The sequence below is a fragment of the Typopeltis vanoorti genome, chromosome 18 (assembly GCF_054136105.1).
Source record: "Typopeltis vanoorti isolate ZY-2024b chromosome 18, IOZ_Tvanoo_1.0, whole genome shotgun sequence".
NCBI classification, from domain to species: Eukaryota; Metazoa; Arthropoda; class Arachnida; order Uropygi; family Thelyphonidae; genus Typopeltis; species Typopeltis vanoorti.
In genome coordinates this window covers 51,049,354-51,065,607 of record NC_143566.1, presented here as the reverse complement: position 1 = coordinate 51,065,607, position 16,254 = coordinate 51,049,354, and the positions used below count along the sequence as shown (strand labels likewise).

The 16,254-nt window shown below is 36.2% G+C and overlaps 1 protein-coding gene across 1 annotated transcript in view; it reads right to left on the bottom strand.

Annotated features, from left to right (window-relative positions):
- Spt5 (Transcription elongation factor subunit Spt5) overlaps positions 1 to 16,254 on the bottom strand; it is a 428,434-nt gene that overhangs the window by 266,544 nt on the left and 145,636 nt on the right. The window contains 1 exon segment of the mRNA XM_090408290.1: positions 3,291 to 3,386. Within this exon segment, the coding sequence (XP_090264416.1) occupies positions 3,291 to 3,386 (96 nt within the window).

Sequence of the window (16,254 nt, the reverse complement as noted above, 5' to 3'; positions counted from 1 at the left end):
AGAAGGAAGAAGGACTATCTAAATCCAAAGCCATCGGCAAAATAGCCAAAGACAAAGCAACTGACATCGTAGCTCTCCAGGAAACCCATGTGCCTGACACAACCCTCAATAGACTAAAGATCCCAGGCATAATTCTCATGTCTTATAGCTGCCATCCCAAGCACGGCCTGGCTTGGTAACTTCAACTCTCATCACACCACATGGGGCTATTCCTCTAACAACCTGGAAGGTAATAATCTAGTTAACTGGATGGATACATAAAACCTGTATTTGATTTACGATGCCAAGCAGGAAGGCACTCTCCACTCAGCCAGATGGAATAGAACCTACACCCCAGATCTGTGCATAGTCTCTAAAGACTCTGAAGAACACCCTTTGCCAACAACCAGAACCATCCTCAACAGATTCCCTAATAGTCAGCATTGTCCTACACTAATAGAGACAGGCACATCAATCCCAGTCATCAGCTGGGATTGATGTGCCACCAATCGCTAGATGGAACCTTCGCAGGTCCAACTGGAATTCATTTCAGAAACAAATCGAGCAAACCATTAGAGCAATTCCACCCACCCCTAATTGCTATCCAAGATTTGTCAAACTAATCAAAACTGCAGCCAAAGCCTCTATTCCTAGAGGCTACAGAAAATAATACATCCCATGCTGGAGTAGAGAAACTGAGGAACTTTTAGCCAAATATGAAGAGACTGAAGACCCAACTGTTGCTACAGAGCTCATAGCAACACTGGAATTAAAAACAGAAAGGAAAGATGGATCTCAACCATCCATGAACTCAATTTCACCACATCTAGCCAGTAAAGCTGGTCACTTCTGAGAAAATTAGGTGGGGGCAGAACCAACAACACACAAAACAACAAAGATAACGCCCGATTAAATGGCTAATCATTTAATGAAAACCTCCAAGATACATCCCAGCTCTTTCAGGAAAATTACTGTGCAATCTTCCATCAGACAAATCCTGAAGATGGGCCCCCGAGCTTCCTGAACTTGTACACCTAGTATCTCGGGGAAGAGGTACAGGTAGCCTTAAAACTCACCAAGAATGGAAAGGCTGCAGGAATAGATGGTATCCTCCCTGAGTTTCTAAAACATCTCAATCAACAAGGCCAAATATGGCTGGCTGCCCTTTCTCAAAAATTATAATGACTGGAAAACTACCAAATCTGTGGCAGGAAGCCAAAATAATTGCCGTGCCAAACCAGGTAAAGATCCAAATGATGGCAAAAATCTATGACCTATCTCCTTGCTTTGCTCCACCTTTAAGCTCTATGAAAGAGCTTAAAGAATTTTACCACTCATCGAAAGAGCACTCCCGATTGAAAAGCTGGCTTCGGGCCGGGAAGAAGTTGTGTGAACATGTCATGGCCCTGACAATACAAATTGGAGCAGGATTCCAGAAGAAACTTAAATCTGGAGCCACTTTCATAGACCTAACATCAGCTTATGACACAGTCTGGATCAGGGACTTCCTCCTAAAGCTAGGAAATATTATAAGGTGCAAAAAACTTGTCATTTGCACCTTATAATACACTTATAATATATAATAATGCACCTTATAATAATGCCAGCTTTTTGAATCCATTCTCTCTAACAGAAAGATCTGGGTCCATATTGGCAGAAAAAAGAGCAGAGCCAGATTCCTTCACAACAGTCTCCCACAGGACTCTGTGTTATCCCCTTTACTCTTTAACATCTATGTGTATGACTTACCACATACCAGCTCAAGCAAGTATATGTGCGCTGATGACCTAGTGATCCTACATCAATCTACCTCCTTTGCCAACCTGGAATCAACCTTGAACACAGACCTGAACATCCTGGAAGAGTACTTCAAGCAGTGGTACTTGAAGCTAAATCCAACAAAAACTGTGTCCACAGTATTTCACCTGAACAATGCAGAGGCAAATCAACACTTCAACTATTCTTTCTTTGGAAAAATGGTAGAACACGAGCCTCACCCGAAATATCTTGGTGTGAGGGACAGAAGCCTAAACTATAAAAGGCATCACCAACCTGTCCAACAAAATTAAAATGAGAAACAATATCATTTCAAGGATTGCTGGAACAACATGGGGGTTGTGGTGCAGAAGTCCTAAAGTCGTCTGCACTAGCCCTCGCATTATCTGCAGAAGAATATTGTGCTCCTATCTGGAAAGAAGTGCACAAACTAACATTATAGACACCCAGCTAAACTCTACCATGCATACAATTAGTGGGACAGTGAAAAGCACCCCTCTCTCCTGGCTGCCTGTCCTATCTAACATTGCTCCACCAAACATATAGAGAAGACAAGCCTCGATTAAAGAATTTAATAACGCAATGAACAACCCAATCCTGCCCCTGCACCAGACTCTCATAAATGCACCATCTTCTCCTAAAACCTAGAAAGCCTTTCTGGTCCATGGACAAACTCTCTTCAGCTGCTCTGCCATCAACACCTGACATGTGGAGAGAATACTGGTCCAACAATCTCCCAACAAACGACTTCCTCGTAGAAGATCCCTGTGCTCTGCAGCCTGGTTTTGATCTTCCTAGGAAGATTTCGTCATCAATCAACAGGATCAGAACTAACCAGAGCAGATGTGGCTACCTACTACATAAATGGTGGCTGTTAGACCACCCTTACTGTGATTGTTCTCCCGTGGCTCAGACAATTACTCATATTGTGAACGACTGCCCAAGGCGCCAATTTCACGGTGGTGGCCTACAGGACATCCACAAGGTGAAGGATGAGGCCTTGGATTGGCTTTCCAGACTGGATATTGACCTGTAGCTGTTCTGTATTCCTTTTGCCATAAGAATAAATAAATAAATAAACCAGGAATACTTTATGGGCAATGCCTACAAAGTCACCTATGGTCGGAAATGACTGAAAGGGAAAACCAGGGACCAGACCACCAGATACTTAATTACTTCAATAATTACAGAAAAGTAACTAAAATTCTTTTAGAAGTATTTTACTATTAAAGACGAGTAAAATGAGAAATAGAGTAAGGTCTGATTTTTTTTCTCAATTTTAGCTTAAATCAAAATTCAAGTTAATGCAAAATTCAATTTAACATATGTTATTCTTCAATTAATAAGTATTCCCTCAAGAACAGAGATGGTGTACAATTTTAAAACCAAGCACAGTGCTTTACTTTATATAGAATTCAAGAGAAGTTCTTTTTGAATGTATCAAAACATTAAAAAAGAGATTGGGACTTTTTATTTTTTTTATTTATTTTTCCAACTCAATATTATCATTATAGTTGGAATAATTTCATACTTACATTCGATGTTCGAAGAGCTCCACGCAATCGAGTATAATCTATTCGTGGAACCAGTTTTAAATGCACCTGATTCTGTGCTGTGTCTACATAATCCACCTAAAGAAAAGTAATTTATAGTAAATTTGCCTGTAAATATATGTAATATACATATAATGAAATTGTCTGAAACTGAAAAATCATTTCCACAATTAATGTGCAGTTTAAAACTATGATAGGCCAACAAGATGTTTCATAACAGCAAATTTACAAATAGCTTTGCAAAGTTGCAACCGTGTGAGAGAGAGAGAGAATTGGGGTGTTTTATGTTTATTTTTAAATTCTGATTCTGAATACAACCTGTTTTTTTTCCCTCCCTCATACAACAGGATCAAGAAGCATAAATTAGTGCACGTACAAAGTATAATTGATTAATATTATTTTAAAGCAATATTATCTTAAAACTTAAAGATTTTCATTAGTGTTGTTACACTTTCATTAAAAGTGTAACAACAATCTGCTAAAATATGACAGTTACACTTCCCAAGATAATGTTTTCCATTATGCAAGAAACTTGACAGAAGTATTCTTATATTCATGTTTGCAAGATTAGCTAGGAAGAAATCTAGCTGATAATGAAAGGAAATAAGCTTAAAGTGAAATATTGCAGAGACCTTTTTTTTTCTTTATACTCAATCATAAAGATATATATATGTGTGTGTATATATATATATATATATATATATATATATATATATATATATATATATATATATATTTTTTTTTTTTTTTGTTTTAAACAGTTTCGTCTAAATTTGTTAAAATCCAAACCTTTACATCCAGAGTTCAAAGTACTTTTCAAAACATTATTTTCCAATACTCTTATTTAGAGGTCAATATACAGATTCAAAGATGGATGAACCATTCCCATAGTGAATTTCCCTCACCTTTCTTTTTAGCCTGATGGAATATAACGAGGCCAGTTTTAATCTTATAATAGGATTTTTATCATAGTCATTCCCTATAAAAGCCTAGGTATCCATATTGTTTTAGTACCATAAAAGTCAGGGTTCACCATCAAACTGATTAAACATGGCTTTATTCATTCCTCTTCATTTTTTTTTCATGATATTAAAACACAAAAAACAATAGATCATATAAAGATATTAACTTGCTTATATTTCACTGGGTTTCAAACCAACATCTTCAGAACATACTACAGGAAAAAAAATGAATTCAGAAAAATACAACAAAAAAATTGCAAGATAACTTCTAGATGGCAATTTACAATTACCAAAATACGGACTGCGACCACATTAATTAGAAGAGAGGGTTGGAATATAAATTGAATACGATAGTGGCTGATGGACAGGCATCAAAAATGATATACTGGATGTGGGCCAGATTTAATGTGATAGTAGCATTTCTCAGGAACCAATCCTTGAACCATTGTTATTCAGTCTGATACTGGAAAGGACCTCACACCAGATATCAAGGCATGAAAACTCATGTGAGGGTGCCATTCTTTGCAAGTTTTTGACTTCTGGGGGTTTTTGACAGTAATAATAATATTAAATATCATAATACTTGCTATAATTTTCACTTGTTATTCCACTTTATTTTGCCTACCAGTGCCATTGTACTTGCAATGTTGAACTTCCTACATTTTGTTTGATGTGTGAGTGTGTAGTTTTTTTTTTTTTTTTTTTGTGATGATGTTGATTGACAGTGAACACTCTAGCAGTATGTTCACTGTTTTATTAATTCTTCCAATTTAATTCAGAAGACTGTATTCTTTGCACACAGGTTTGCAGTTGTGTATACAAATGTTGCAATTATTATTATTATAATACGGGTATCTCCATGGAATCAAGACTCGCTGCAGGAGACCCACGCTAACAATTATTCATACAATACCTATCATACCTCTCCTTGAACTTATTCATTACTGGGGTACTCACAATTACCTCTGGCAATCCATTCCACTCATTTGCCACTCTCCAAGCAAAGAACCTAGTCTACACAACTTCCAGGAGTGACCCCCTTGTTCTTCCCCAATTCAATCTTATAGAATCCCTTAGTAACTTACAAGTTTCTATCGTGCTATCTTTCATTCACCTGTTAACTGAACTCAGCACCCCCACACACACACATTCTATCTAGCATCACAGAGAGCATTCTATAGACATGTCACCAAGCTTGGTCACTTGTCTCTGAATTCTCTCCACCATCTGATCTCCAAGAAACTCAGGTGACTAAATCTGTGCAATTTGTAGTCAAAACATGGCTGAATCAAAGAGGGATAACAACCTCTTTATCATAATTTGTCAGTATATTTCAATATCCAAGTAATCCTTGTGGGACAAGTAAAACATTTCAGCTACTTAGGCACGATTTTTAGTGAAGATGGTAAATTAAATATAGCCATGGACAACAGAATCAACAAAGCGGGTATGGTAGGAAGTCAATTGAATAAATTCATATGGAATAAGAGGGAAATTAGTCGGAACACTAAATTAGCTGTATACAAGACAGTGTTCAAACTAGTTTTAACTTATGGATCTGAGAGCTGGGTCAGAAGTAAAACACTTGACCAAAGACTAGAGACTGCAGATATGAGAATCCTGAGAAAGATTAGAGGCGTGAACAGATGTCATCAATGGCAATATCATATTAAAAATGAGGATATTAAGAAAGAACTTGACATTGTCAGCATCCAGGAATGCGTTAGCAGAGCTAATCTCAGTGGTATGGTCACTTAAATAGAATGGGCGAGGAAAGATTAGCAAAACAAGTGTTCTCTGCCAGGTTGGCAGGAAAATGACCCAGAGGAAAACCAAGATATAGGTGGATTGATACAGTACAAAGTGCCTTAGATGATAGAAATATAAGATCTGATAATGTTGAAGTCTTGACAAGTAACAGACTGATTTGGAGGCAAATTGTAGACAGGAAGCTAGTAATAATGTAAATTTTTCATGTAGTACTATCATATCCTGTACACTCCTTGAGGGTACACGGTAGGAATGTGATGACGACGTAATCCTTTGACTATTTTGTCAATTTTTGCAATATGCCCTCTAAACTTCAAACATTTATTCATCATATACCCCAAATCCCTTCTTCAATTACCACCAGAACTTTAATTTCTTGTAATCCAGTACAATTAGTATGATACAAAGTATGTAATCTTTTCATCCCGAAGTGCATTACCTTACATTTTGAAACATTAAATTGACAACCATTCTACTTTGTCCACACTGCCAATTTATTTAAATTCATCCTGTAAGATATCTACATCACCTTTATCAACTATTACCCTCCTTTTGCATCATCAGCAGTTATCTGAATATCCACTTAAATCTTCTGCTGTATCGTTAATATACAAATTAAATAGTGATCTTAGTGCACAGCCCTGGTGTACTCCATCCCTCATTCATCATCCTTAGAATACTGTACATACATTTGCAGTAGTGCACATAAACCTTAATAATTCTTGATGCTGTCCAGAGGAGAGCAATTTGGCTAATATATGACCCTTCCCTCACGGCTCACTTTAACTTCTATCCATCAGATGCAATGTTTCAGCTTTGTCTCTATTCTACAGCTGCTCTTATTTTAACAGACCTAACAGCAAGTGAATTGGCAAACATCATTCTCCACTTGCTGTTAGATCTGTTAAAACAACAGCAGCTGCTGTCCAACAACTGCTCCCTTTACAGTATAACTACAAACTCATCAAACCTGCTTCTACTGTCTGTTCCTCATTCATTCCACCTACCTGTGTTCTCTGGAACACCCTTCCTGATGATTCCCAACAATTTCAACCTACAGTTGTTTAAGAGGAATGTCAATAGGTTTTTTCTTTCTCAACCCTATCTATACTTTACACACACGGCACTGATGTGCTATAGATTCTTGTCTCTCATGTGTGGGATAAATATATATATATATATATATATATATATATATATATATATATGGTTGAAGTTCTTTAGCTGTCGGGACATCCAGAAAGTAAGTTCCGATGGGCTGTCAGAAAAACAAAAATATACTTACAAAAAAAAACTTAATTGGAAATTAAAGTAGACATCTTTGACTACTTTTCTACATAATTTCTGCTATTGTTCAGGCACTTTTCATAACAGGTCACCATAACAGGGAGTTGTATACCTTCGTCGTAAAAGGGGTTGCCGCCTGTGACGCAAGTCATGTATTGACTGCTTCTTTGACTTCATCGTCTTGAAACCACCAGCCATCAAGGAAAGATTTCAGATGTTTGAACAAGTGAAAGTCACTTAATGCGAGGTCAGGACTATATGGGGGGATGATGGAATTGTTCCCAGCCAAAGGTGGCAAGAAGTTGTTGTGTTATGCAAGCCGTGTGCGGGCGGGAGTTATCATGAATCAAAACAACGCCCCCAAGTAAGCATGCCACGTTGTTTATTCTGGATCGCATGACAGTTTCTTAAGGGTTTGGCAATACATACTCGTGTTGATTGTGGAGCTTTGACCCAAGAAGTCTACCAGCAAAATTTCTTGTCTGTCCCAAAACACAATACACATGATTTTCTGAGTGGAAACTGTTATCTTCAATTTTGTCTTCACTGGTGATGAAGTGTGTCTTCACTCCGTGGATCCAAGTGTCGTCCCCGATGACAAGACTACTCAGGAAAGCATCGCCATCCTTGTGGTGGCATGTCAAGAATTCCAACGTACTGTCCAGCCAATTCACTTTGCTATGAGCAACTTCGGCACCCAGCATGTACACAATTTCCGATAATTCAGCTTCTCTGATACCATTTCATGAAGACATGAACATGAAACTTCTGGAAATTGCAGCAAGAGTGACATCATAGTGAATCCTCTAAACTGTCGAATCTTCTCTTCAACTGAACGCACCAAATCGTCAGCCACTAGATCCATTCATCATCGTGCACACCACAAGTCTTACTCATCTTCATACCATTCAATCACTTATTGCGTGTTCTCCATAAAACTCAATAATTTGCCAATGAATTTCAGCTGCTTTAACATTCCTCGCATTAAAGAAGCGGATAACTGACCTAATTTCACATGTAGCAGGCAATTCGATTTTACATGCGGCAGGTGATTCGATTTTCTTAGACATTATAAACACAGACCAAGAAGCATGCGCACTACGATAATGTCTAAAAATGGCACCAACGCCTTGCTAAGGAATCAACAAACTCAGCACGCATGCACACCATTGTGATTGCAGCGCTGCAGTGAAAATATTTAAAAACGGAACTCACTTTCTGGACATCCCTCGTAATATCCCTCCTCTTTCCCTATTTTCTCTGTCTTCTCTGAAAATACAATATCTTTTACATTCTTCCTATCCTATCCCTCTCGTCTGTCCTAGGACGGGTTATTGGCATAATGAGGGGTTATTGGCATATTAATGCATCCCCTAAGGATATTCATGGCTGTAATCTGCGTGTGTTCACGGGGCAGGTTTGCCTGTTTGCTAGGGGGGGGCCCTGCTGTCCACACCCAAGACCGGATAACTTGGCTATGGAAGATCCTTAAGCTCCTCATGTTGTCAACGGGAATCGAACCTAGGACACTCCTTCCCCAGGCATGTGGTTGCAAAGCGCATAGCCACTAGGCTAACCGCGCGGACTTTACATTCTTAATATTTATTAATGAATAAATTAATTAATATGTATTAGCTTTGCTCTTTTCTCCAAATTTTCCCAAAATATTTTTGTATGTCTGACAATCATTTCCTACTCTGCTATTTAGATCCCCAACAAGGACCAACTTTTCATTTTTTATTATGTCAGTTGCTTTCTCTAAAGCCTCAAAAAATTCCTCCGCTTCTACCTTAGTAGAACTTTCTGTGGGACCACAGGGCACAAATAAGTCTCACTGTCCATTTCCAAATTCTGATATTTGCCCACATCACTATTTGATATTGCAAAGTTATTCTTCTACTTTCAATTCCTTCCTTTACTTACAGCATAAACTAGAAAATTCTTTTGGGTTGCCTTCAGTCTGCATGGGAAATTTCTTTTCATACTATGACTTTGCTTTCCATACAATACTCAAAATTTCTGGCCAGCTCTATATATATATATATATATATACAGTAAAACCCCTTTTTTACACTTTCCAGGGTGCTGATGGAAAAAGTGTAAATAGCATGAAATGTAAAAAACATTAACAAAAGGCTAAAAGATGGCTTACTACTAGTATGTGACTCTATGTACTAGATTACAAAATTTAATAACTGAAAATAAATGAATTTATAATTATTTACATTTATCTATTTAAAAAAATCTTTAATTGTTGATTGTTTTTTCTTTTTCTGCACTCTTATAAGTTCCACCTGCCTCTCCACAGTGTATAAGGCATTAAATGCCCCATCATCTCCTGATGCACTTGCAATATACTGCCTAAAAACAGAGATAGCTTCCATTACTTCTTTACTAGTAATGACAGTAGGTTCTTGATCACAGTCTTCTTTAACCACTTCTTGCTCTTATTCTTCACCAAGGTGGTTGGAAAGGATTTCTTCTACACTTGGTACCATTGATCTGATCACACCAGCATCAACATAGTCTTGAAATAAGGAAGACTCATCCATCACATACCAGTTTTTGGGCTCTTACATATCTTCTTCTTCTTCCTCCTCTTCCACAAACATAACTCCTGCCTTCTGGAAACAGTTGGATATGGTTTCAGGAGTAACATGCAACCATGCTTTGGCCACATAATGCATGGCATCAAGGATTGATATGGTCATTTGTTTTGGGTCCATACCATTATCATGCATAAACACAGCTTTTTCAACAAGCATTTTTCAATATTTCCATTTAAATGCATGCCCAGATCTAATGGCTGAAACTCACTTGTACAATTAGGGGGAAAGAACACTAATCTAATGTTTCTAAGCTACAGATCTTCAGGGTGTACAGGACATTTGTCTAGCAGTAGTAATAGTATTTTGCAGCGATTTGCCCCCATTTCAGCATGCAGAGCATGCATGGTGAATGTGAAATTGCTGCTGGTCATCCATGCTGTGCTGTTGGCATCATACTTAGTAGGCAGATTTTTCACATTCTTAAAACACCTTGGCTTTTTAAATTTACCAATTACCAGTGGAGGTAATTTTCTGATCCATCAGCATTGACCATGAGCAAAACAGTTACCCTCTGCTTGCTGAGTTTTCCACCATGACACTTCTCTCCTTTAAAACACAATGTTTTACTTGGCAGAATGTTAAAAAAGAGCCCAGTTTCATCAGCATTGAAAATATTTTTCAGTTCGCAGTCCTGAATAATAGTCTTTAGTTCATGTTTCCACTGGTTTACAGTTTACCCTGCAACACTATTACTTTCTCCACACACTTGATTATACACAATATTGTGACGAGTCTTGAAACGATCAATCCATCCATTTGATGCAGTAAAACCATTAATCCCCAACCTCGCAGCAAATTCACAGGCTTTCGCTCAGAGTATAGTACCATCGACTGGAATACCTGACGCTCTCGTAGAAACAAACCACTCAGCCATAAGTTTATCCAATTCATTGTATGTCGATGTCCAGATATATCTTCATTTTTTTTGACACAGAGCCAGATTGCTTTGCATTGAGTTCAATGGTTGACCTGTTTTTTACTATCATGTTCAAAGTGGACACGGAGAGTCCAAGATCTTTTGCTAATTGTATTTTTGCACATGTATTCCGGCATGCCAATCTACACGTCGCAGAATTGTCATCTTTTCTTCTACCGAAATACATTTTCTGTCTTTTTTCTCCATGTTACTAACATGGATCATCCATCACCGCAACTTGAAAGCAACTATCACACGCTAAATTATATAACAGAAATTCTGCAATATACCACGTGCTTCTGAATTGCGACTACGAACACCAACTCTGCAAGCTAGTGAAGCGATATTTCACGAACTGCGGTTTATTCACTGATATCTAATATTCACAATTTGTGTATGATCACAATATGTTTTATACTGCTTAGTATAGATAAGGGTTTCTGAAGTGATTTCAATGGAATGCTCTACTTTGTTTGTAGGTCAATGAGCTAATATCTTCAGTGAATGCTTGGGGATATTTTTGGAAAAGTGATAGAATGAATTTCCTTATTTCTACTCTATTGATTTTTGATTCTACTAAATTGATAGCTTCTTGCATCAATTTTCTTTTCTTATCACTTAATCCGTCTTCAAGGTTTAAGGTTTCAATCTCCACCTTGTTACATAGTTCCCTTTTATTGTCTTCATTGTATGTTGACTGATAACTCACGCCACACAAGGAAATGGTTTCGGAAGCAAAGTCACACATGAATTTATTTTTCTCTAGGAAATCAAGTCCTAGTATGATCTGGTCATTCGTGTCAGCAATTTTTGGAAGGATAATGAGTTCATGTGAGAACTCTATCGGAAAACAAGGTATGGAAATTTCAACATTTATTTTCCTTGTGGCAATTAGTTCAATTTTGGCAACTCCTGTGATTTTTATTGGTTTCTGAATTAGGATGATGTTATTAGAAAAATCATCAATAAGCTTATTTACCATGGAGTTAGAAATAACTGATATATGGGCTCCAGTATCTAAAAGAATATTGCATGGAATCTTCCCAATTAGACCTTGTACAAGAGTTAAAGGTAATTTACCATTCTCTTTGGCTATTTTCACACTTTGCATTCTATGGGAATTGTAGTCTAGTGAATCTGGTTTGTTATTTAAGGTGGTAGAGTTATCTACATTGACTTCCTCATTCTTAATCTCCTTCCTTTTTTTACAGTTTGGAAAGTATTCAAGAATTGGTAAAGGTGTAAGTTGATCATTATAGTCCTGCATAAGTGATTGTTTCATGGAGTATATTTGTTTCATTTCTTCCAATATTTTCTCTCTTTCTTTAGCCAGACTATAACATGCCTCTAAACTGACAGCCCTTTTTTTGTAAACTCTTAAATTTTCATGTAATCCCAGTCGAAATTGTTGAAACATAATCCAATCTAAATGAGGTTTTTCTGTAGGGGACACTTTCATAGATTTAGCAATGTTTACCAATCTGTTAAAATAATTAGTCACATCTTCCTTGTCACTTTGTATGCATTCATGGAGCTCTATAAGGGTTCGAAGGTAGCACTTAGTACAGGAAAATTTTGAGATTAGTTCGTCCTTAAATTTCTTGTATTCTAATGCTTCTTTAAGAATAGGGGATGAATTTAAGAATGTTTTTGCTTTACCTATTAATTTATTTCTAAGCAACATTAGTAACTGAAAGTCAGTAGTCCAATTTGCCTTTTCTCTGAGTTTCTCAACATAAGTAAAATATGATAACACATCATCTGATTCCTCTCCTGAAAATTGGGGAATTAACTGTTGGGGGTTCACCATTTTAAAAAATTCATCATCTTCCATTTTCGTGCTGGATGTAACAGCCATAGTAATTAATGAATTACTAATTAAATTAATACAATTTTTACCTTAAAACAAACTTTTTTCTTTGCCTGACTCTAGTTCATAACCAGTTCACTGTGATTTACTTATTTTACTTTTAAGATTTCAGGGATTATTTCTACGACTATTATCACAAAGCTAAATTCAATTTCTTAATTTATATTAGTTAAATCACATCCTGTCGACTGCGCCATTTTGTTGGAACGTACATCCTAGTTTCGAATCCGCCATTTTGTTGTAACGTACTCTTATTAATAAAATCTATTAATTGCAAATTGATCACTAATACAAATATAGAGAAATTTATATTTATACTGCACCACCCTATATTTAGATTAGTCTATATAAAATAGTAGAATCAATTTTCAATTAAATTAGCAGTCTCCTTACTCATTCAGGCCGAATTCAATATTTTTCACTTGAGGCCACCGCTAGATTCGAATTATTTATGAACGGTGCAATAAAAAAGAATCAGGCAAACACAGTATTGAAATTAATAAAACAAAACATTTAATATAAGGTTATATGATAAATACATGAATTCCACTTCTAAAATGAGACATTACAATTAAGTTAGTACATCGGGTCTAATCATTTATATTAATTCAGTCTTCAAAATCTTCACATACAAGTTTCACAGTTTTCTCAATTACAAGATTCCTTACTCAGATTAATACAACAGAATTTCTTGTTTAATTAGTTTGCTCATATTTCTCAGTTATATTCCACACTTAACTCTCAGCTGGCACTTATCATATCATTAAACACGGCAGATATTATTTCAAGGCAAATTATTTTTAACTTCTAACTTCAGCGATATGCCACAGTAAATGTTAGTATGAGCAAAATGGAACTATCACTCAAGTCTTCATACACAGAAACAAATAAAATATGACTGTCCTTAACGGAATTAATCTTCAGCACGTCAGATTTAATGTGAGCACATCTTCAAATTATATTTATTATACCTATGGAACACATTTAAAAAGAATTCTTCAAGGTCATAACTAGATTATTATTTGTTGCGCTTCACAATTCTCGACGGCAACTATAGGGCAGATTGATATCCTTGTATACTACTTCACAACAAACTAAGCTCCGTAAAATTCTTTCTAAAAGCGATATAGAAATAAGAAGTAATTCTAAGCTAACTGGATCTATTCTGAATCCTTCATTAACCTTCCAGTCCTTTAATTAACCAAATACGGCACCAAATCCCTGTTAATGCCACTGCTGACTTTACTTTCAGCTATCTATAAGTTTTCACTTTGTCTTAGCACACTTTTAAATACTACTCTCTTGAATTCCTGCCCTTCAGTCCTCTTTATTTACTTTCACCCCCTTGCTTATATCCTTCCTTTTTCCCGCTTCCAAAAACTCTCTCTTCTTTCTCTTATATTACCACTCATATATTTTTCTTCTCTCCTCGTTATCGAAGCTCATGGTCTACCCACGCGCGTTCCATTTTATTTCTCTCTCCATGGCAACGAACAAAACGTAAACATTCGCGTTAATGTTACATAAGGCTATACTTTTACATTGAGCAATGAAAAATATTAATAAAATATTACAGTTACTTAATTTTCTGTTTCATTTCATTTACAATTAATAATAATAAAATATATGTTACAGTATATATATGAGGTACAATAATTATATACATATAATTTCTCATAATATTATTGAAGGAATAAAGTAAATAAGATAAATGATATTTATCACTGGGTCCTTCCAATAGTAAAATATACATTGAAATTATTTAATCAAATAATAGCTGATGAAATTCAGGAATAATACATGAAAAATAATTCTTAAGCAAGGGATCAACAAATAATTTTTGAACAAGTCACGCTTAATATATGATAGGTTATGTTAAATGTGAATGAAGAACAAAATATACATAATAATTTCATTCACAGTTTAACAACAGTATCAATTCGTACTGTGATTGAAAAATCAAGGAATAGCTCATCACTACATCACTGCTGCAAGCATGCAAGTCACCATGATGGTGGAAATGAAACTACAGCCGAAAGCAACACCATCTGGAAACAGAAATGCGTAATTTCCACAGAAATCGATTCGAAAATCAGTGTTGCCACCCAAAAAAAAAACCGTAAATCATGGGAAATAATGTCCACATCAAGACTTTAGACAGGAACAATGGAAGATTATATAAATGTCAGGAAAACATAAATTGCGGGACCCTAAAAACAGGGTTTTACTGTATATATTTCTTAACTCCTCATAAATAATCCTCTTATGGATCTCTTAATATAACTGTACATTACATCCATTTCACTCCCACATATGTATTCTTTCAACTCTGTGGACATATTCAAATACTGCATCATTTAAGCATCTTGCATCTTTTCACTGCTTCCCACGCATTTCTGATATCATTCTTATTCAGTCATTGATACCATCAGATCAAACAAAGTATTCTCCTGCCTGTCATAATTATAACTTTGCAGTTCAGCATGTAACCTGTCATAAATGGAACATCCACTTACTTTACTATCCAGGTCAGTATGGTATGATCACTGTCACCAACTGGTGGTAAAAGAGTCCTTTCCTTAACTCAGATCCCTTCTGATGCTATGATCAAATTTAACATACTCTGACCTTGAGTTTCTTCTTACATATGATGCTTGAGAAATTGCTTCACAACAGCTGAATAAATTCTCCTTCATTCTTATCATGAGTTTTCTCTACTACTCAATGAATATTTGGATAATTTAAGTCACACAAAATGATTAATCATTCTGTACCAATCAGGGAAACTGGGCAATGCATTTCATCATCCCCCAACAAATGAACTGCTAGGTCTGTAACAACATCCCACTGTATGTCTCCACTTCAAGCCAGAATTCAAATGCACTGCTGTATGGAACATTATTAGTATTACTGCTTTCATGAGTTTCTATCCAAACTGAACTTAAAAAATATCATTAGTAGTAACCACCCCATCTAATATCTCTTCTGTACTTCCAAAAATATTACATATACCCTATACATTCAATTCCACTTACTACTTCTGATGTTGAGAAACCAGCCAACTAATGCCAATAATGCCAAGAAAAACTCAACTCCCTTTGTTCTTGAAGCTCCTATCATTTGTGTATACATAACAAGTTACTCTCCTGGCTTTTTTGTGTATTTACATCTGTCTGGCAGATGCAAGCATGTTTTTCAACCCTATCCCCTTATTATTATTATTAGTCTTTCTATTCCAAATGGCTACCACTGGGATAAAAGTTTGTATTTGATAAATCTGCTGTGTGTGTATATATCAGTGAATGTGTGTGTAGAACAGGAAGATGGGGGGGGGTGCTTTGGAAACGAGGCTGCAATATCTGCATCCTCGTTTCCCTTAATCCCAACATGACTTGGAATCCAACAGTAGCATACATCTAAGTGTAGCTTCCATAACTGAAAGAGAAGATGTTGGATTCAAGAGAGAGAGACATGGATGTTTCCATAACTCTAGAATTTTTGCTTGCCTAAAAAGAACTTTGTGAGTCTGAAT